Source organism: Ochotona curzoniae, unplaced genomic scaffold (assembly GCF_017591425.1).
Source record: "Ochotona curzoniae isolate NIBS_2020 unplaced genomic scaffold, NIBS_Ocur_1.0 contig_2318, whole genome shotgun sequence".
In the NCBI taxonomy this organism is placed as follows: Eukaryota; Metazoa; Chordata; class Mammalia; order Lagomorpha; family Ochotonidae; genus Ochotona; species Ochotona curzoniae.
In genome coordinates, this window is record NW_024465419.1 from 276,132 (window position 1) to 296,706 (window position 20,575).

The following is a 20,575-nucleotide window of genomic DNA, read 5'->3' on the forward strand; positions in this document are numbered from 1 at the left end:
CTATAGGATGGAAGCAACTCCACCAGGCAGCAGTGCATGTGGGAGTTTATGTAGGTGGGAGAGGCACGAGGGAAGACAATCGTTCAGATAGAGAGGAACTTTGTATTTGTATAGCTTCGTGTAATTTTAGACTGGACATAAATCTGAGCCCAAATCATTCATTTTATAGAAGTGGATGAAGTGAGAGCACACATCTAGTTAGTAACAAAGGTAAAATGCAGGCATACATTATTCCTAGACATCAGAATAATGACTAAAATTATCCAGGAATGAGCATTCAGCCTTGTGGCTAGGGTGTCACTTAGGATGCTCCCACTGCATATTGGAATGCCTAGATTCAGTACTCAGCCCAGGTTCCTGGCTCTTTTTTCTTGACAGTGCAGACCATGGTAGCGGCAGCGATAGATCCCTGTCTCTCAGAGGAGCGACATGCCTTGAGTTTTCAGTTTGCATGCTCCCTTGTTGCAGGCATCTGAGGAGTGAACCAGCAGATGGAGCCCTCTCCAAATAGCTGTGCAACAAAGAAGTTAAATATCTAAACTATCATAGCCGGAGAACATGGAATCTATTTTAAGCGCCTTTACTGAGTAAAACGTATTTTAGAAATCTCTAGAATCTGATTGACTGGAGGACACACTCCAATCAGGTAGCCATTGTTTATATGTAGCTATTTAAATTTCAAGGAAGTTTCAAAATTTAGCCCCTTACTCCATTTAATACATGTCATACCATCTCCATACTGTTGTTGACTACCATACAGAATAATGTAGAATGTAGTAGACATTTTGCATCATTAGAAAAAATCCACTGGACAGCACTGATCTAGCATCTAGACATTGCCTTTTCTAAACCATATGTATTACTACATTTTCCCCGACAGCTTTTCAGAGACCCAAATACAAAGTAAATATCCAGTCAGCTTTATTTACTTGACAAATTGCCCTGTGGTTTTAAAGCCATGATTAGCAAGACAAGAATTAACTACCCATAAGAAAACAAGCTGGATGAGGTTGTCCATCCACTAGGGCTGCTGTAAAAGAAATCTGATGCCAACATAGTTATAATGTAAGAAATAGGAAATAATGGGTGTCCTGTCCAGCAGGACAGTCAACGGGGGTCGCAACCACCTAGGAGAGATTGGGGGACAAGAGACACGAAGAATGGACAGCAAGACAGGATGTCTGATCAAGCTGTCAGTTTATTGATTTTAGTTGAGGGTTTTTATATTCTTCAGTAACTAAGGCTCAGGGAGGAAAGGAGAAGCTGCTAGGACGCAAGCCATGGTCTCCAGACCAATTGTTCTTGAGCAGCTACCATATCCACAATAGTAATCAGCATATCAACAATAGCATAGGTAATCAGTAACAAGATGTCGGCAGGTACAGCATAAATCACATTCTAAAACAGTTGCTAGAAACAATTGAAGCTAAGCGTGTGATTAGTTTCATAACTTCTTTCCCAAGCATCTAGCCAAGCGAGGGATTTTCCACTGGCCCATAGTTCTATATTCAAAATGGCTTCAGTGTGGCTATAGTGCACTGCTCCTGACAAATGGGCCCAGTGCAGTAGCCTCATGAATAATGTCATCACCTTGCATGTGTTTGGGATCCCACATGGGTGCCAGTTCGTATACCGGCTGCTCCACTTCCCTTCCTGCTCCCTGCTTGTGGCCTGGGAAAGCAGTAGAGGGTGATCCAAAGCCTTGGGACCCTGCTCCAGCATGGAAAACCCAGAAGAATCTACTAGCTCCTGCTTGCAGCCTCTTGGGGAATGAACCAGTGGATGGAAGATCTTTCTCTCTGTCTCTCCTTCTCTCTGTAAATCTTCATTTCCAATAAAAATAACTAAATTTTTTTATTAAAAAATTAAAAGAGTTAAAAAGGCAGGCTCCGTGATGTAGCCTGTTAAGCCTCTGCCTGCAGTGCCAGTATTCCATTTCAGTCCCTGTTTCAATCTTGATTGCCCCACTAAAATTTCAGATTCTTACTGATGGCCTGGGATGATAACAGAGGAATGCCCAAGTGTTTGGGCCCCTACTCCCATGTGGCAGACCCAGAACAAGCTCCTAGTTCCTAGCTTCACTCTGTCCTACCCCAAGTTGTTGTAGCCATTTTGGGAAGTGAGCTAACAGTTGGAAGATCTCTCTCTATTTCTGCTCATCTCCCCATGTTTCGCCTTTTGAATAAAAAAATAAATCTTTAATTTTGAAAAAAGGCAACAAGAAATTGTCTGAGAAGCTGAGAGATACAGAAAGACAGAACTGCCATCTGCTAGTTCACTCTCCACACTTGCAGCAGCCCGGACTGTACCAAGCCAAAGGCAGGAGCTGGGAACTTAATACAGATTTTCCGTGTGGGAGGCAAAGAACAAAGTAGCTGAGCCATCACCTACTGCTTTAAGAGATGTGTACGTTAGCAGGAAGATGGAATCAAGAGCCAAAGCTGAAAATCAAAGCCAGGCTCTCCCACGTAGGATGCAGGCATGCTAACCAACATCCTAAACACTAATCCAAACACCTACCAGAACAAATCTTCTAAAACTGTTAAAATTCAGGTTAAGGTATGGTGAATATGGTGACCACATGAAATAGAATGTTTCATTTGAAAACTAACGCAAGTGTTCCTATGGAATGTCTGTGTTTGTCCAATGCAGGAATGTTGAGTGTGTGTGTAAGTCTCCAAGGAAAATAGTATGATTTTACTGCAAATTTTCTTCCTCTGTAACCCCATTTTAATCTTTATTTCAGATCAATGGAGGAGAGAAGCGGCCTGCCTCTGATATGGGGAAAAAGCCAAAAACTCCCAAAAAGAAGAAGAAGAAGGACCCCAATGAGCCCCAAAAGCCTGTGTCTGCCTATGCGTTATTCTTTCGTGACACTCAGGCCGCCATCAAGGGCCAAAATCCAAATGCCACCTTTGGTGAAGTCTCAAAAATCGTGGCTTCCATGTGGGATGGTTTAGGAGAAGAGCAAAAACAGGTAAGGGAGTCGAAGCAACATGATTCAAGACAGTATCTGAACAGAAAGAAATAACTTCTAGGGGTTTCTAGTGAATTCTTTGATCAGAACCAGGCTTCAGCGCTGGTCATATCATTTCATATTCCTTTATGCGCCTTTGTGAATAGCCTGTTAGTTTCTCTGTTTCAAAGTTTATATAGTCTAGTTACTTTTGGAAGGACTTTTACATATCGTAGCCAGGATTGCATCATTCCTTAATGCTGCCAATGTGATCATAAGAAATTCTTAGCAGTATTTTCAAATCTGTCCACACCTCTCTTCGACACTTATTGTTTACCCTTTTGTCATCAAGACCCTTTTCGCTATTTGCTAAATGAATGTCAGATTGAAGGGTTTCTAACCTTAGCCATTCCATTATACCGTCAGGGTATGTTATTCAATTCCCCATATATATTTAGACCATATTTGGAAGCTGTGCTAAATGGGACCAGATGCCTGGTCGTCTCTTGCGGGTTGTCATGGTATGACCGAGGACCAGGCTGAAAAATAGCTATGTGAGACAACTCAGTCATAGCATAAATAGCCCAGGAGGTTTCAGGATGGAGAATCACAGAGGGAAGGTGAGAGTTCTGAAGTGGGTGTAACCAGCATGAAGAGAGAAGCAACACTTAACCCCAGGCCTACGTGCTGTCATCATCTATAATGTCATCACAAAGAAAAAAGTAATCAACTATTAACATTAAAATAAACTATTGAAAAACAGGCTGTAGCCCTCATTTATGATGCTGTTTAAGACAATTATGCTCCATGTCAAGTGTCCAGGTTTGAGTCCTGGCTCTCTCCCTCTTCCACATTCTTACTAATATTCACTCTGCAATGCAGCAGATAGAAGCTTATGTATCTGTGTCCCTGCCACCTATGTAGGAGAATTCGAGTGAGTTCCAGGTTGTTGGCTTCAACCTGGCCCTGGCCAGTGCAGATATTTGGGGTGGATAGGAGTTCTGTATCCCTTTTATCTCCCTGTCTCTTAAGTAAATAAAATTAATCCATTAATATATCCAAAGTCTTGACATAATGATGTAGCTACACCTTTAACTACTGTAGGACATTTTCTACTCTTTATCAGCTAAAGAAAACAATGAAATGAGAACATGACAAGCCTGTTCATAACCCTTGAAGGACTATACCTTAACATCTATAATTTTTAGTGTTTTCACTTTCGCACTATTTATCTTACATGTTCTACTCAATACTTACAGATGTATAGAAAAATGATTTTAAAACTTCAAGTTATAAAATGGAACCAGATCAATTTAGCTTGTTTGGCAAATACTTTTTGAATGTGTTTGTGTGCTAAGCACAGTCACAGGTATTGGAGATACAGCAAAGACATAAACCTGCTCCATTTGTGTTGAATCTTTTCTCAGATAAACTGTGAGTAATCATAGAATCACTGTGACTACAATCCGTTATTCAACTTAGAACTCTTGTCTATGAAATCAATGATGGTTGCAGTGATTAGACCAGTTGCTAAGAAAACAGAACTCTTCCTCCTTCCTCAGTTCCCTCCAAACTCCCTTTTCTGAGTCACTGTTGCCTTCTCCAATCTGATACTATCTCTACATATTTTATTCATTTTCATGAATGCCAGCCTGCAGAAATGCCTTCATGGGAAAGCATAGGACTACCATATGGAGCACTGTATTGCAAGAGTCATCTTCAAGGACAGGAAACACATCACTGAAATTTCTCTGTGCACTCAATTAAAATGTGTTTTCCTGTTAGGATGATTACTAACACTGCGTTTTGTGATTTGAACTGAAACCTAGTAGAGTTGTTTCAGGATTTCAGCGCTGTCTTCTGTCCAAACTCAATTTAGATTGTTCTCACATTCCCAAAGCTGAGGTATGGTTTCCAACCATATATATCTCTTCTCCAACAAATCCTCTGTGTGCTTAGATATATACCTATCTTCAATCCCATACATTCCTTTGCTTTTAAAGAAAGGTTTATGTATCTATTTGAAAGATAAATGAAGAGGAAGATTCTGCATCCCCTGGCTCACTGCCCTGATGACTGCAAGAGCCAGGGCTGAATCAAGGAGCTTCATCCCAAATGGGTGGCAGGAGCCAGGACACTTGCACATCTCTGCTGCCACTCCCAGCTCATTAGCAAGGGCCTGGATCAGAAGTGGAGCAACTGGGGGCTATGAACCAGTACCGGTATGGGATGCTGGCATTGCAGGTGGTGATGTTACCCACTATGCCACAATGCCATCCCCTTCTTCGCTTTTTGAATCAAAGGTTTCTGGTGAGAGCCCCCAGAAAGTGATGTTTCCTTACTAAAGATTGTACACAGCTACTCTTGTTCATAAGGTAACAGTCTTAAACACTCAGCCCCTTGAGAGTCTCGTTCCAAAGCCTGCTTGTGCTGTCTTGGCTTATACTGTATCTAGAGTTCTAGTGTGAAACACATTAGTTACCTGCTCTACCACTCATCTTACTTCTCTTTCCTGTCTCCCTGAGATTAGGTACTTTTTCAGTTAATTTCAGACCAGGGCTTTTATAAGAACGGAGTCTTGAGGGCCCAGCGTGGTGGCCTAGTGGCTAAAGTCTTCACCTTGCACACACCACTGGGATCACATATGGGTACCAGCTCATATCCCAGATGCTCCACTTCCCATCCAGCTCCCTGCTTGTGGCCTGGGTAGAGGATGACCCAAAGCCTTGAGAGCCTGCACCTGCGTGGGAGACCTAGAAGAATCTGCTGGCTCCTGGCTTCAGATCAGCTTGACTCTAGCTGTTGTGGCCACTTGGGGAGTGAATCAGTGGAGGGAAGATCTTTGTCTCTCTTTTTCTCTGTAAATCTGGCTTTGCCATATAAATAAAAATAAATAGATAAAAGTAAAAATTAAGATTGAGGTCTTGAAAGACGTTTTTAGCTCCTTTATGTAGTGATATTAGAAAAAATCAATGTCTTAATTTATGCTACCAATCGAAAAGAATTATGATGAAAGGTAGTTCCTTAAGGCGTAAATACAAAGCAGCATGTTTCTTTATACTAAACCTATCATAATAAGACTTTTATTTGAAATGTCACAAAAAGAAGATATTAAGGTACTTTTCCACATTCTTTTTGTCTGGCCATGTAGCATGCTTACAGATGCAGGGAATGTGAGATTAATTCTTCTCCACTGTCATGTTTTGAAGGAAAATTATTCCCATTCTTACATTTTGGCACTCAAGAGAGAGACGAAGCTTTCCTAATGTAGATATTGCAATTATGATGAAACATCTAAACCTTTTCTAATTGCACCCATGTGATGATAAAATGTTTTCCTTTTTCTCTTATATTCTATTTCCCATTTAATAAGTAACTTGTAGTGAGTCTACTTTGGGTACTCTCTTAATGGGAATAGCTATGACTGTGGGGAGGGGATGATCTGTTTTGTATTATAGGATAAAATCATATAATAATTGACCTATGTAGCTCATTAGGTAGTAACAAGCAATTTCATTAAAAAAATCCAGTTGCAAAAAAACTATGCCAGTTCTGTTTAGGAAAATAACTGGAGAGAAATAGTTCCGTTTTTTCTTGTGAAAAGAAAATATTTTTAAAATTGAGCACTTGTTTGAGAGCTGCCAAAACAGTATGGGACCCTTCCAAAATGAATTGTCTCCATATCAGTTTCTCCATTTCCTTAACAGGAATTCAACATAACCTTTTGTTTTCTCATCAGAGATGCTCTGGCTTAATAAAACAAGTGAGACTGTGGATCATCCAGATAGGTCTGGTCTCTGAGAAACGCAGCATGCAGACCCTCCCAGGCAGAAGCAGAGGCAGGGTCAAGTGAATGAAATCAGACACTGCTGACAAACGGATGCATGCTGCCTTGGATGGGCCGTACTTCTGCTTTGACAAAGCAACCCTTCTCTCATGCTTTGCAAGAATTGCCAACAAAGCAGACATGCCTGCCTCAGTTGCACATGTGGGCTTACAGAAGATTTCTACAAAATGTCCCAAAGTGTAATTATGCTGTCTTAACACCTGTTCTCTCCCTTTGTGTTGACTCAGTGTGCCAACAGGCTATCATATCTCTGGCTTAAACTTCAATAAATTCTATCTTGCTCTCATTTAATATTCATGTAGGGAAACACCCATACTATGGTGTTTTGAAAGCAATATTCCAAAAGCAAGTCAGAGGCTGACTGTTAAACGTTAAAATTTGCAACAAACATCATGTGAAAGAAGCAGGCGATGTGACACTGTCGCATCGCATAGGTAGCTGGTTGGAGGAGAAGGCTAAGATTCCATGTGCCACAATTCTTTAAAAATTCTGTCATCATAATAACCTGCAACCACAAACAGCTACAAATATAAACACAGATTGAGAAAAATGAACAAAATTATCAATGACTTATTTGGGGCTCAGAAAATTACAGTATTTGCAGCCAAACAGCTATTAGCAAGATGACAATTGAATGTTTTCGTGATAGCCAGAGAAGGCATGACTAATAGAGCTGCTGTATGTTTATGTCACATGCTTCCTGGTTGTGGCGTGCGGGCGGGAACGTGAGGCCACTGCAGGAAAACACATCAGTATTTCAGAATCCTTGAAGGTCTGTGAGAAACTGTGGGTACTTCATTTCTGTGAAGAATCTTTCAGAGAAGAGCAATCAGAGGAAAGCTGAAAGAAATGATAAAAGTCCTCCAGAATCCGAAGCTTCCTGCGCAAATCCTCTCTGTGAAAGCCACTGGACAATCTTTGTATATCAGAGATCTCTGCATTTTTGCACGTGGGACAATAGTGCTGAATCCAAACTGGGAGCAAAATTGTGGTTGGCATTGCAGCCAGGGTTTTCCAATGCTAGTAATTCCGAAGACAATGCCGAGCCCCTTTCAGAAGCATGCTAACTTGTTCAAAAGGCACCAGATGGGGAAGGGAACGAAAGCACAAGTATTACTGTGATGTGGGACTCTGCCCCTTGTCTTTCACAGACTTCAACCAAAAAACAAAGAAAAACAGTGAACGATAGCATCCCCTGGTAGTAAGTTCCAATCACCCTCAGCAAAAATTTTTAAAAGGTCCCAACTACATTTCCTGTCTACTTCTGTCATTTCTGAATTGTCTGATTCTGCTTATTGTCGTGTAGGACGTGGGTACATAGTGACACCCTACAAAATCCAAAAGCAGGCTTGGCTTTGAGGCACAATCGTTTGGTCCAGAGTGCTCTAAAGGAGTCCTGCGCCCTTTTTTAGCCACAAAACGGCACCTTAAATCAGAACCAGATGTAAATCACTAAATGAACCTTAAGTTCCTAATTGGAGACACAGTCAGGCTGTAAGACATTTAGCAAATTACAAACAAAATGTTCTTGTTTACATTACATTAAATGGCTTTAAAGCTGCAGCCAAAGAGCTAAATAAACATGCTGTTATGCTAAAAATGGAGTGGAAAGCCTGTTCGGAGTGTGTTGCATTCAGGAGAAACCGCAGCCTGAGGAGCTGGAGTGCAGTTCCCCAAATGCCAGCTCTGACATGGGCCCAGAGTGTGCATTTTCCAGAGCTCAAGGAGCAGATACCACTTTCAGGGAAAGTGACTGAATACAGTAACATACGCCTTCTTTCAGGATGCATAATTCATATCCAACGATATTAGCCTTAGCAGTTCAGCTCAATAGCAACACCTCATTATTTTATCTCTCAGTATTTATTCCTATGTTTGACGCCTCATGAAATTACTGTTAATGTGTTTATATAAGGGCAGATCTGACACAAGTGGGAAGAATGTAATTTCCTCCTCATTCTTCCTGCTGCTGTGTCCTCTTCCCTGGTAGAAGTGGCAAGTGTAAATAGTTAATTTGCTTCAATTATGAGCCTGTCCTGCTAAATTAGAAGCAGCAGGGATATGAAGAGCCAGAATTATACTTAGGAGGCAGCTGACAAATCCTCTGAGCCCACAGAATCAAATCATTCACTCCTCATTGGAGCTCAAACACCCACTGCATAAATGCTCCCGGGTTGTTCCCCCTCTTACCGTATGATACAATTTGGATTTTTATGTCAACAATACTTAAGGTTAACAAAAATCCTGCTGCACTGTGACATTCACACGTGTGCTTACCTTGGCTATTTCCTTCTAACATGATACATTTTCACAATTTCTACAGAAATGTAGGAGTCAAGGATGTGTATAATGATTGTTCACTTAAGATCTGTAGACTAGGAGCCAAGTTTATATCAATGCCCATTTGAAAATGAGTCATCAAATGACTGGATAAAAGGGTGAGCATGTTTTCCTTCTAAAATCCAGGTACCTGTGTGCGCATAGAAGTGTTAGCACATATATGAGATTGTTGCATGCATCTGTGAGTATTAGATATGTAATACCCATGTTTAAATTGTTCTGTGCTTACACACTGAGAAGGATGTTGTGTGAAAGCTCACTCAAGTCTATTGTGAGTCATGTATTCTTTGTAAAAATGTTTTGGATGGACTATACAGCTGTGTAGCAAACACTGTATTTCTGTTGATGCACACTCATAGTTTAGAAGGCACAGTTCAGTAATTTACTCAGCATCCGTGCTTATGCTGACTCATAGAGGAGAAATCTTGAGTTCAGTGATGATGTGAGTTAATATTTACTGGGCACTTCCTGGGGACCAACAATACCCTTTAGCCTGGGGCTTCTTCAATAAACAAGAGACCCAGCAATGATGCTTTGTGTCTGAAAGAAGCATCAGATGGATGGAGTTCTCCAGGCTCGACAAAGATGGGTTGTCTGACATCAGCTTGACTTGATTCCCATTTGGGGTCTGCCATCCACTTTCTGTGAGATATTGAGTAGAATAATTGCCCCCTTTTAGTCTGTATTTTCTTAGCCAGTACAAAATACAACATTCATGTTTAAAGAACTTAAGCTGTATTGGGGTCTGCCATCCACTTTCTGTGAGATATTGAGTAGAATAATTGCCCCCTTTTAGTCTGTATTTTCTTAGCCAGTACAAAATACAACATTCATGTTTAAAGAACTTAAGCTGTATATAAATGAAGACATAAAAAATGTATACCAAAAAAGAATACCTATGGTGATGTCTGGATTCCATAGTTTCAGTTCATTCACATCACAGAAAACACATATTGGACATCCAATATAGTGATTAAGTGTAGTTGAATAATTTGTGCTTTCCCTAGTTATCCTGCTTGAAGAAGTCAACAGACACGATTTTTAGCCCTTTGTCTAGGCAAGATACTTATTTCTGATTCCTGCTGCCTTAAGAATAAGTTTTCAGTTTTGTTGAGACCACTGGGATGGATCTGGCAATTCTCAAAAGGAATCAGTAGTAAGAACTTGGCCACATTGTGTGATATTCGCAATCCATTTTATAAAATCCTTTAAATTTTGAAATACTTAGAAAATGTTGAACAAGTTACACAAGATGGAAATTTAACCACATGTAAGGACTAAAATTTATATAAATACAGATGCACATGTTCCAAGTGACCAAAATAATAGCAGTCTTGAAAGAAGCCAAAAATTTTAAATCTGTAAAGGATATTTCAGAAAAATGTAATTAAATGCTATCTTCTACAAATAGGAAACTTAAATAAAAAGCTACATCTGAGGTTAACAAAAAAGCAAAATGATTTTTAGGTTTTTAGTTTCAACAGTGTTTGAATAGAATCCAGAAATGGAAGAATTTTGCATTTTTTATGCTACTACTATAAAGACTGTTGAAATAAAACATAACTAGAGATGAACCAAGAACCAGAGTAGAAAAGGAAGGAAGTAGGAATTAAATGGTATTTGTATGATGTTGGTTTTCTGTGTGAGTTGGATGGATTGTTTGAGGAAGGAGCCAAAAGTTAAGGAGTTAAATGACAGATTGTACAATTTTTTTTCTGTTTGTCATATTCATTGATATGGACCTGTTAATTTTAAGTAGGGATTGTCAGGCAATAAAGATATATGTACATGCTATATTTAGAGCATTTCACAAAAGGCTCAGTGAAGCATTCAGTCACATGAACAGCATTTGGATTCTCTAGAACTGCTATCTGATGCCCATCAAAGTATGTTTTAGCTTATCCATTATATGTGTTTTAGTTTGAGCACTAAGATGTAATCCTCAGAAAGGATATGGTTGCTTTCTTGGAATAACAAGCCACAGCATATTACTAAGTTAGGACAGGATGAATTCAAAAGTGTTTGGATGAGTTGGGGCAGATGATAAATGATGTATTATGATTTTTAAATCCTCATCTGGCCAACTTTGCACTTTATTTCAAACAGCTGTGGACCATTTGGAAGCCATTTTGTAGCTCAACTGAGTACTAATATTTACTGTGTGAATCACATATCTTTAAAATATTTGTCTTTCCCTGAGAGAGAGAGCCCGTTTCTTTCCCAAACTTATCTTTGACATAAATCAGACCCATTCTCATAGGTTAGGTTTGTGCACTTGATCATCACAGTGGTTGTTCATTGCCAAATACAGTCTTTTAATATCTTAGATTTTTGCAAGCAAAGGATTTTCTTCATCTATAGTTACAGGCTTTGAAAGGTATTTAAAGTTTTACAGAGAGTTTTAAAATATCTCTTCTATATTAAGAAATTCCTTCACTGCATATGAAATTCATGCATGTAATTGTTATTCTATTGTAGATTTGCTTTTGGACATTTCCATTTAATACAGAATTCAAACAGCATCCTCGTCAAATTTTAGAAGGTAGCATCAGAGAAGACACCTACAGAGTGTATAATATTAGAGCCATTAGGTTGCTCTCAAGGTCTGGGTTTTAATTATTGTTGGGGATACTGCCTCAGATTTTAGTTCTGACCTGGCCTACTCCCCTTTCAATCCAATTATAGAAACATAGCTCCTGAAATTACTCCCCTTTGAAATCTCCCTCCTAACATCTGCAGCTATTCAGGAAAGAGTAAATCCATCAATTCTCATAATGTGGCATGATGAGTTGAATGGGTATTTGGGCACTTAGACAATGATCCCACATAGCCAATCATCAATAGCCAATAGGGAGCCATTTGTAGAAAACAGAAGACTCCAGCTGCTAGTCAGGCATCCTGTAACAACATCGATCCTGGAGCGAAAGTAGGGACACATATTCAGCCTGCAATGCATGAAGTTAGCCACCTTTCCCTATTGCTAATGAACACATTTTAGGAAAGTTAACACTTTATGTGAAGTTATCTCCTAGAGTCCAGTGGAGCAACAGCCTCTTAGTATTACACCACTGTGTCTGTTCCGGTGGAGCCGAATGATCGAAAGATAAGAGCTGCTACAATAAGGGCATCATCAAGCAACACCATCTTCTTGGCTGCGGGTTAACTTTGAAAATGAAAAAGTGGCCCATGCCAAAGGTCAAAGTACATGATCTGCCTTTGGAAGCTCACTGAATCCTACTTAGCGAAATGGAAGCCAGTGGGGAAGTATTGAAACAGAAACACAATAGAAATGCTTATGAAATACAATTGTCTTCCCAGTTATTCGCTATTTAGTTCTGAATAGTCTTGTGGAAGTAACATCTCTGGAAAGTGTATTAAGGTATTCAGACTAAGTGCAAACATTGTCAGTTGAAGTTATTAATTATGAATTATGTCTTGAAGAAGAGGTTTAAGGGGAAACTATGAGCAGAAATCTCTGAACACAAAGCAAATCAGTCAAGAGCAGAACACAGTGTTTCTGTGGCTACAGTGTGCATACAACAGACACGGCTTGCAGCATTCAAAGGCATTCTGTCTACTCAAACATTTTTTCTCTTTTTGCATGTAAATTTACAAAAAAGAATCTAAATGTGCCTTCAAATAATTTTCCAAGTAAATTTAGAGCACCTCTATACTTGAATCAAAAGATCTCTTGGTGTTTTGCTAAAAAATAAAAGTTAAATACAATATTTAACATTTTAGATTCATGTTTTGTAAAATTGCCCTGTGATTATATGATAACATTATAATAATTAATAATTCCTTTAATCTTGTTTTAACTGACTTTTATTATACTGAAAGGCCAAATATAAAAGCCAGGGCTTCAGACATCTTTCAAGGAAGATAATTATCACATTCATTTCTGAGGCCCCTGTTCTAACTTTGTTGGCAGTTACTCATTTATTAACCTTGAATAAAATGTTTTGTTTTAATTAGCATATTCATGAGTAAGTAATATTTCTCACATTTTGCAGTTCACAGTAGGATACTGAGCTAAGCAAACCACAGCAAGCATTAGAAACCATAAACTGACCCCTGCAGCCAACAGGCAGATTGGTCTCTAGATATAATTTATATTTAACTCCTCCAGTTCTAAAGCCACTTTTGAATACTGTCTGTGTCTGGTTTCGAATAAGAAAATATTAGCCAAGCCTTGTAAAATTCTGTTCTGTCAAATTCAGTACTGGGAAAATTTCAAACACTTGTTATTGATGAAAATATGTCCCATGTTCACAGTAAATGAGGAAAAATATTTGGTTCTTTTGGACTGAATGTAGAAGAATAGCAAAAATACACTTTAAGCCTTGAAATAATCAACTTAATAATAGCAGACAACCATGTGTCTTCACTTTGCTAATCTTTCATTTTTGACTGTAATGATTCCTCTCTGTGTAACTTAGCACTGTGACCTTTAGCATTCAGTAAGTCATTTTTTGGTCCTTTTGCTCAATTTAGGGTGATTTTACTTTTATTTTCAAGATGATTCCACCTCAAAAATGAAAAGTCTCTGCAAACTGAAATTCATTCCAGAACATTCTTACTTTTTCAAAGGAGGGTGGCCATAGATCCATGTCATTCGGTGTTTTTGTTGGATAGGGCATGACCAGTGCAGACTGCACTGCATGGCACACAGCGCAGACCTCAGGCTGCTGGATCTCCATTCTCTCCCCTGTGCGTTCTTGAATCACTGATCCCAGAGTCTCTGAAAATCGAGTTTCGAGCTCGAAATTGGAAAATATTGAGCATGTGAACACCATTGTATTATGCTGTCATTTGCTTACTGAACATGATTCATCATCTTTGAAATCTGTTCTTATGTTTAGCTTGAGACATACTGGTGTGTATCAGGATATGAATGCACTTGGAATTATTTTACCATTATATAAATACAATTGCCTTATTTACTCACATGTGGTTTCCCTGGAAACCATCATCAATAGTATCTTTCTGAGCCAACTACCTCCATTCTCAAAGTAACCCAGATAAACCCTTTTATATATTTTATGTAAGATGCACACCTTTTACTGTTGCTAGTCTTCTTATCTAATCTCTTGCTACCTTTTTTAAAAAATCTGTTTCAGTAAGAGAAAATAATTTTTGCTGAAATATATAGTATTACAAGCTATAACTGTACATGTGTGCAATTATCATTATGCCTTGTACTTTTCTGAAAACAAAAGCAGATGCACTTTCTAATTTAAGACTCTTTGTTGTTGTTTCAGGTCTATAAAAAGAAAACCGAGGCTGCAAAGAAAGAGTACCTGAAGCAACTCGCAGCATACAGAGCCAGCCTTGTATCCAAGGTAACGTGCAATTGTGTGGTATTGTGACGGATTGTGGCCATCTCGGTGCAGGCTTTGATAGTCATTGAGAAACATAAAAGATCACTTTAGCATTTCTGCACAACCTTCTTTGTGGCAAGAAACCAGCAGTTCCTAAACAAAGCTATATGTAACAAAAATATTTGTTCCTCATGAAAAGAGTAGTACGGAATCTTCTGGATCTTTTAGAAAGCACGCTGTCCACCTGTGGGGTAATGCTTTTGTGGATTATTCAACAACACCTTTTTAGTACTGAGTTGAATTTGGATTTCTACATAGTCCACTATCAAATGACCCCAACCCAAACTGTTGGCCTTGGCTAAGAAGATACCAGATGTTTTAAGTTGCAATCTTGGTGTCATGAGAGGTAGGCTGCCAAAATAAAAAAGTCGCATCGTTTTGTTAAAAAATAGAAACACCACTTAAAAAATGATACTTGTTGTTTTAGAATATCTCAAGCACCAATCCTTCCTGTTATAAATACTCAAGAATTGACTCTCTTCAGTGTCTCACTATTAAAGATACATTACTTTTTATATATATTCTGAGAGAGTTAACCTTGGAGTGACGAAATGAGTCTATGAGTACTCAATTCTATGTCATCTGAAGTTCAAATCTTCTTTCCCATTTATATCAATTAGTTTTTATTGAGGAAGATATATGCTGAATATTTAGATACAGATTTTTTTCAAAGGGGAGAGCAAAATGCAACAGCATTCTCCTGGTCTAATACAACCACATGTTCTATTTCTGAAGCATGATGTTGTGAGAAAGCTTACTATTTAGGATTTAACTGTTTATATTTTCTGCTGATGCAATTCTGCATTTATGTACATTTGGAAAATTCAAAGAATGAAGGTAAAATTGTAACAAAAAAAGCATAAAACATTAGACCGTTAATAAACCATTAGTTATGTTGGTATTTTTAGATTGTAGCAAATATAAAGGGAATTTTTAAAACCAGTAAGTTATTTTTAAACATTTCACATAGAGATTTAGTCCAAGCATTTTACAAGAAAATCAATGGCATGAATTCTCAATTTCAGTGCAATGACATGCAGATTAGAGAAAGCTGTGTTACTGACTCAGCCCCTAGTGTCCTCAGATTTGCTCTTAGCTGCAACTTTTCCTACTATTCAGGCTCAGAGTTGCAACCCACAGTATACAGCAATTTGTGTAAATGCTCTGAGTTGCCATTTAAAAAAAAAAGCGCTTTTTTTACAGCTTACCCTGACATTTTTCTTCTCTTTGGCTGTAGGAATTTTCCTAAAGTTGTTGAATCTTTCTTTGTATGTAACTTTCTATTGTGAGTACACAAATGAAAGGAAATTGACAGACACCCTGTCTGGGATAGCAAAATTACTCCCTGGATATTATCTAAGTGGTGGTTAAGACTCTTGTTGGGATGCCCACATCCTTCATTGGAATAGCTCAGTTGAATCCTCAACCTGAGATCCCAGTTGCAGTTTTGTGCTAATGCGGATCCTGAGGGCAGTGGTGATGACTCCAGCAGTTAGGTTCCTGCCACCCACATAAGAGACCTGGACAGAGATGGCATCTCCTGACTCTGGCCTATCATTGGTTGTAAGCATGTAACAGTGAACTAGCAGAGTGAATCAACACATGGAAATTCATGCTGCTTCTCTCTCTCATTCTCTCTCTCTCTCTCTCTCTCTCTCTCTCTCTCTCTCTCTCTTCCACCCTAACTCCATGAATAAATACAACTTTGAAAGTCTCAATTCCATTTACTTTCCATTCGGAATATGAGAAAGAAAATAATAGCCATATATATATTTATTTATATACATATTCAGAACGTAGTTATGAATATGTTCTGAATTATTATCCCATTCTAAAAAATCTAAAGTAGGAAGCAGAAAATTATTTCCACAGATTCACATATACAGCAATGCTGTATTTTTTTCCCTTTTTTTTTTTTAACTGTTCATGCAATGGTTAAGGTTAATCATGACAGATTTGCCCTGGCATGCTCAAGTTCTGGTTAAAGAACTGGACCAGGCTCAGCAGATGTAGCACAAAACAAGCAAATTCATTCCCCGCACTTAAATTTCTCTTTAGTCAAATGAGACTAGCAGTGTCAGTATGACCAAACAAATCACAAAAAAAACTTTAAAAATCTAAGTGTTCTTGATGAAATCAGGCAAAATTTCAACTAGGGTATGTCAAGGTCTTCATAAGGAGATGCCGTTGGAACTGGGTCAAAGGAGGATAAGCATTGCCATGTTCAGCTTCACTGCAAGGGCAAAGACTTTGAGTAGCAAAAATGTCTCACTGAGTTGAGAAGAGAGCAGTGTAGATGGAGCTAACTGAATGTGGTTTGCGATGATCTGAGAAGACAAACAGGATTCAAATCATAATGGTCTTTCAAGACATGATAGTATCTGTTCTTCTCAAATTGAAAGACAGCCACTGAGTTTCAGTAGGGACAGCAAGATCAAATTCGTATGCATCCATATATGAAAACTGTGGCTAGCCTTGTGGCATAGTAGGTTAAGCCATAGCCCGTGGCTCCAGTATCCCATATGAGCATGTATCCTGACTGCTCCACTTCCTATACAGCTTCCTGTTTGGAATGTACTTGAAAAGCAGAAGAAAATGGCCCAAATGGGAGATCTGGATGAAGTTCCAGGATCCTGGTTGTGGTCTAAGCCAGCCCTGACCATTGTGAATTGTGGCCATTTCAGCAGTGGATGGAAGATCTCTCTCTCTCTCTCTCTCTCTCTCTCTTCCTCTCTCTTTTTAAAATATATGTGTTCATATATTTTCAGAGAAAGAGGATTCCTTTTACTATCATTTGTTTGACTGTTTTAAAGATTTGTTTATTTTCATTGGAAAACCAAATTAACAAAGAGAAGAAGAGACAGAGAAGAAACTGGTTCATTCCTGAGCTGATCCGAAACCAAGAACCAGGAGCTTCCTCCAGGTCTCCTAAACAGTTGCGGGGTCCTAAAGATTTGGGCCATCCTCTACTGCTCTCCTAGGAGCCTGGAATTCAGTTCATTGTTAGTTCTTCTGGGTGACAAAAATCCAATTATTTGCGCTATCACTGTTGCTTCTCAGAGCCTCAATTATCAGAAAGCTGAAGCCAGAAACAAAAACTGGGTATTGTACACAGTCCTTCCAGTGTGGAAAGGCATCGAAGTCAGCATCTTGAGGGCTAGCCCAAGTGCTGACCCTTGGGTTTATGTCTGCAGGACCACTTTAAGTATATGAGCTCCCTTAATGTTCATGCCTTACCCCTGCAAATGGGCTTGATCATCAAAATTGCACTGAAACATGTAGGTAACTCATGACCAAAGCCAGCAGTGGCCTACACTGTCTTCACATTTTCTTCTGAGCTATGCTGCTCATGCATCTAGAAGTCTGTATTCCTAAAACACCCATTGCCCTGAAGTTATGGCATAGCATCGACATTCATTCTGTCTTCCAGGGTCATTTCTGTCCATGGGAAATGGGGCCAGAGCATCACATCCATTTTCCTAAATTCTTCCACCACGTTGAATTTCCTCTTCCAGGGCTACATGTTATGGGTCCCATTTGCCATGCAATGCACTTATTACACCAAATTAAGCTTTTTGCTCCTAGGCCCCTAGATTTCACTGCTTCCACTCCAGGAGGTGTTCTGCACCCACTCCAGAGCTGCAGGGCACCTGTTTTGTGTCAAGCTCAATGCTAGGTGCTGAGTGGCAAGGATGAATATGACAGTTCCAAGAGGAAATTTTTCATGATACTTGAAATTGTTTGAGGATATACTCTAAAATTAGCTGCTTCTTACAGAACATGATCAAAAATAGAAACATCTAGAGACCACAGACTCTGTGATACCGAGTCAGAGGATATAAACAGTGCTCTTCCCTTTTAGTTATTACTTCTTTTATTTAAATGTAAGATATGCCATTGATTCCACTGTGTTCTTTAATATGACTCTAGGTTGATATCCATCATAATCCATTCAAAATTTTAAAAAATCAGTCCTAAGAAAAAAATCCAATGTTTGTATTCCAAATGACATTTACACACTGTTTGATATTAATATTTTTTTAAAGGTAACACATTATAAATTATATATTATTATTGAGAAGTTTCTTGGTGCCATACACTGTGCCAGTCAATGTGTATGAATTGTTCCCACCATCATCCCACAGCAGCAGGCAATAGCAGCAGGCATCCAAAATTGTCATAAGTATAGGTTCAAGAAATGTTGAGTGGGAAATGGATGTTTTCCCTACACAAGATGAAAGAGCAGTAGAGATCTGCTCTACAACATTACACTTCAAGTCAATAGCAATGTTGACATGAATTTGCTGAAAGGGTAGTTCTCATGTTGACTGTCAATACCACAGTAAAATATGTGGCTTAAGTGAAGATGGATGCTGGTTCAAGACCCAGCTGCTCCACTTCAGATCCAGCTCCCTGTTGACACACCTGGTAGAGCACTGGAAGATGGCCACAGTGCCTGGGCCCTAGTAGACCTTGAAGAAGCTACTGGCTTCTGATTTCACATCAGCCCAGCTATGGCCATTGTGGCAATCTGGGCAATGAAATGGATGATCAGTCTCTATACCTCTCCCACTCTCCTCTCTCCAATTCTATTGTGCAAAATTTTTAAAAATCTTTAAAAAAATTAATTTCTAAAAAAATTTTTAAATAGATGCCATAGTTTAAGATCTTAAACTAAGAAAGCACTTAATAAAATGTAGTAGTTGTTATTACTTGTTGTTTTTCTGTTAATGGTTTGATCATTATTTCTTATTTTTAGTATTATTGGTAGGTGGGCGAAGAAAGAGGAAAAGATAAGTATGTGGTTGAAAAATTAGCTAGATCAATCTGATGAAAGGAATTTTTCATTAATAACAGTGACATTAAAGTGAGAAAAAATGTTATCCCATAGACAATTTGCTTCATTTAGATTAAAATTGATCTATAGTGGTAGGCAGTTTTCCTAGTAATTAAGATGCCTGTGAACTTGCATCCCATGTTGGAATCCCTGGGTTTTAGACCTGACTCCACTCACTCTTAGCCCTAACTTTTTGATAATATAGATCCTTAGATATAACACTGATGGTTGAGTATTGCTATCCACATGGACATCTAGATCCTGAATTCTTGGTTCTTAGCTTGATCCTGATGCAGCCCTTGCCACTTAGGATATTGGAGGACAACAGTACATGGGTTATCTTTCTGTGTCTGTCTTGGATTCTTTTGACTGACCCCATGTTTCTGCCTCTCAAAAATTAAAGAAAGAAATACTTTTAAAACTTAAAAAAAATCTAGATATAGGGCCCGGCACGGTAGCCTAATGGCTGAAGTCCTCATCTTGCACGCCTGGGCTTCAATATGGGCCATGCTTCCCATCAAGCTCCCTGCTTGTAGCCTGGGAAAGCAGTTAAGGATGGCCCAAAGCCTTGAGACCCTATGCCCACATGGGAGATCGGGCTACTGGCTTCAGATCAGCACAGCTCCCACCATTGCAGCTGCTTGGAGAGTGAATCAGTGCATGGAAGATCTTCCTCTCTGTCTCTCCTCCTCTCTGTATATCTAACTTTCCAATCAAAATAAAACTAAATCTTTAAAACATAAAAATATAGATATAAACAAAAACAGATGTATCTACTCAGGTTTCTTAATTGAAATGGTCTTTATGAAGGCTGCCAAACAACACCCGTATATACGTTCATGAAAGAACTTCCTGGCTTAGCCAGTTTTACATGCTATTGGAGGTCATTTGGGGTTGGACTATTAAATAAAGCTTAAGGAAATATAGTTTTTCCATAGACTCAGGAATTCCTAGACATGGATCTAAATTATTATGCTGAAAACAACGAATAACTTTAAAGCAATGGAACTAGTCTCATTTCACCATATACACCAGAATTTATATTCCCACAATGAGCATTGCATTCAAAGAAGTTGCCCTGGGAGGCTACAAACGTATTTTATTATTGCTCCCAAAGTTCAAAATATTTTTTGAAACTCCTCTTTTAGAACTGAAGGAAAAGTTTATGAGCCAGGCTAGAAAATCAATCTTGTTACATTGTTTTCACACTTCAT

The 20,575-nt window shown here is 38.8% G+C and overlaps 1 protein-coding gene across 2 annotated transcripts in view; it reads left to right on the forward strand.

The window, feature by feature from the left end:
• Positions 1 to 20,575, forward strand: part of TOX (thymocyte selection associated high mobility group box) — a 295,972-nt gene that overhangs the window by 258,458 nt on the left and 16,939 nt on the right. For both annotated transcript variants that reach the window (XM_040972532.1, XM_040972533.1), the window contains exons 5-6: positions 2,747 to 2,977; positions 14,405 to 14,485. In XM_040972532.1, the coding sequence (XP_040828466.1) occupies positions 2,747 to 2,977; positions 14,405 to 14,485 (312 nt within the window). The remainder of the gene's footprint in view (positions 1 to 2,746; positions 2,978 to 14,404; positions 14,486 to 20,575) is intronic.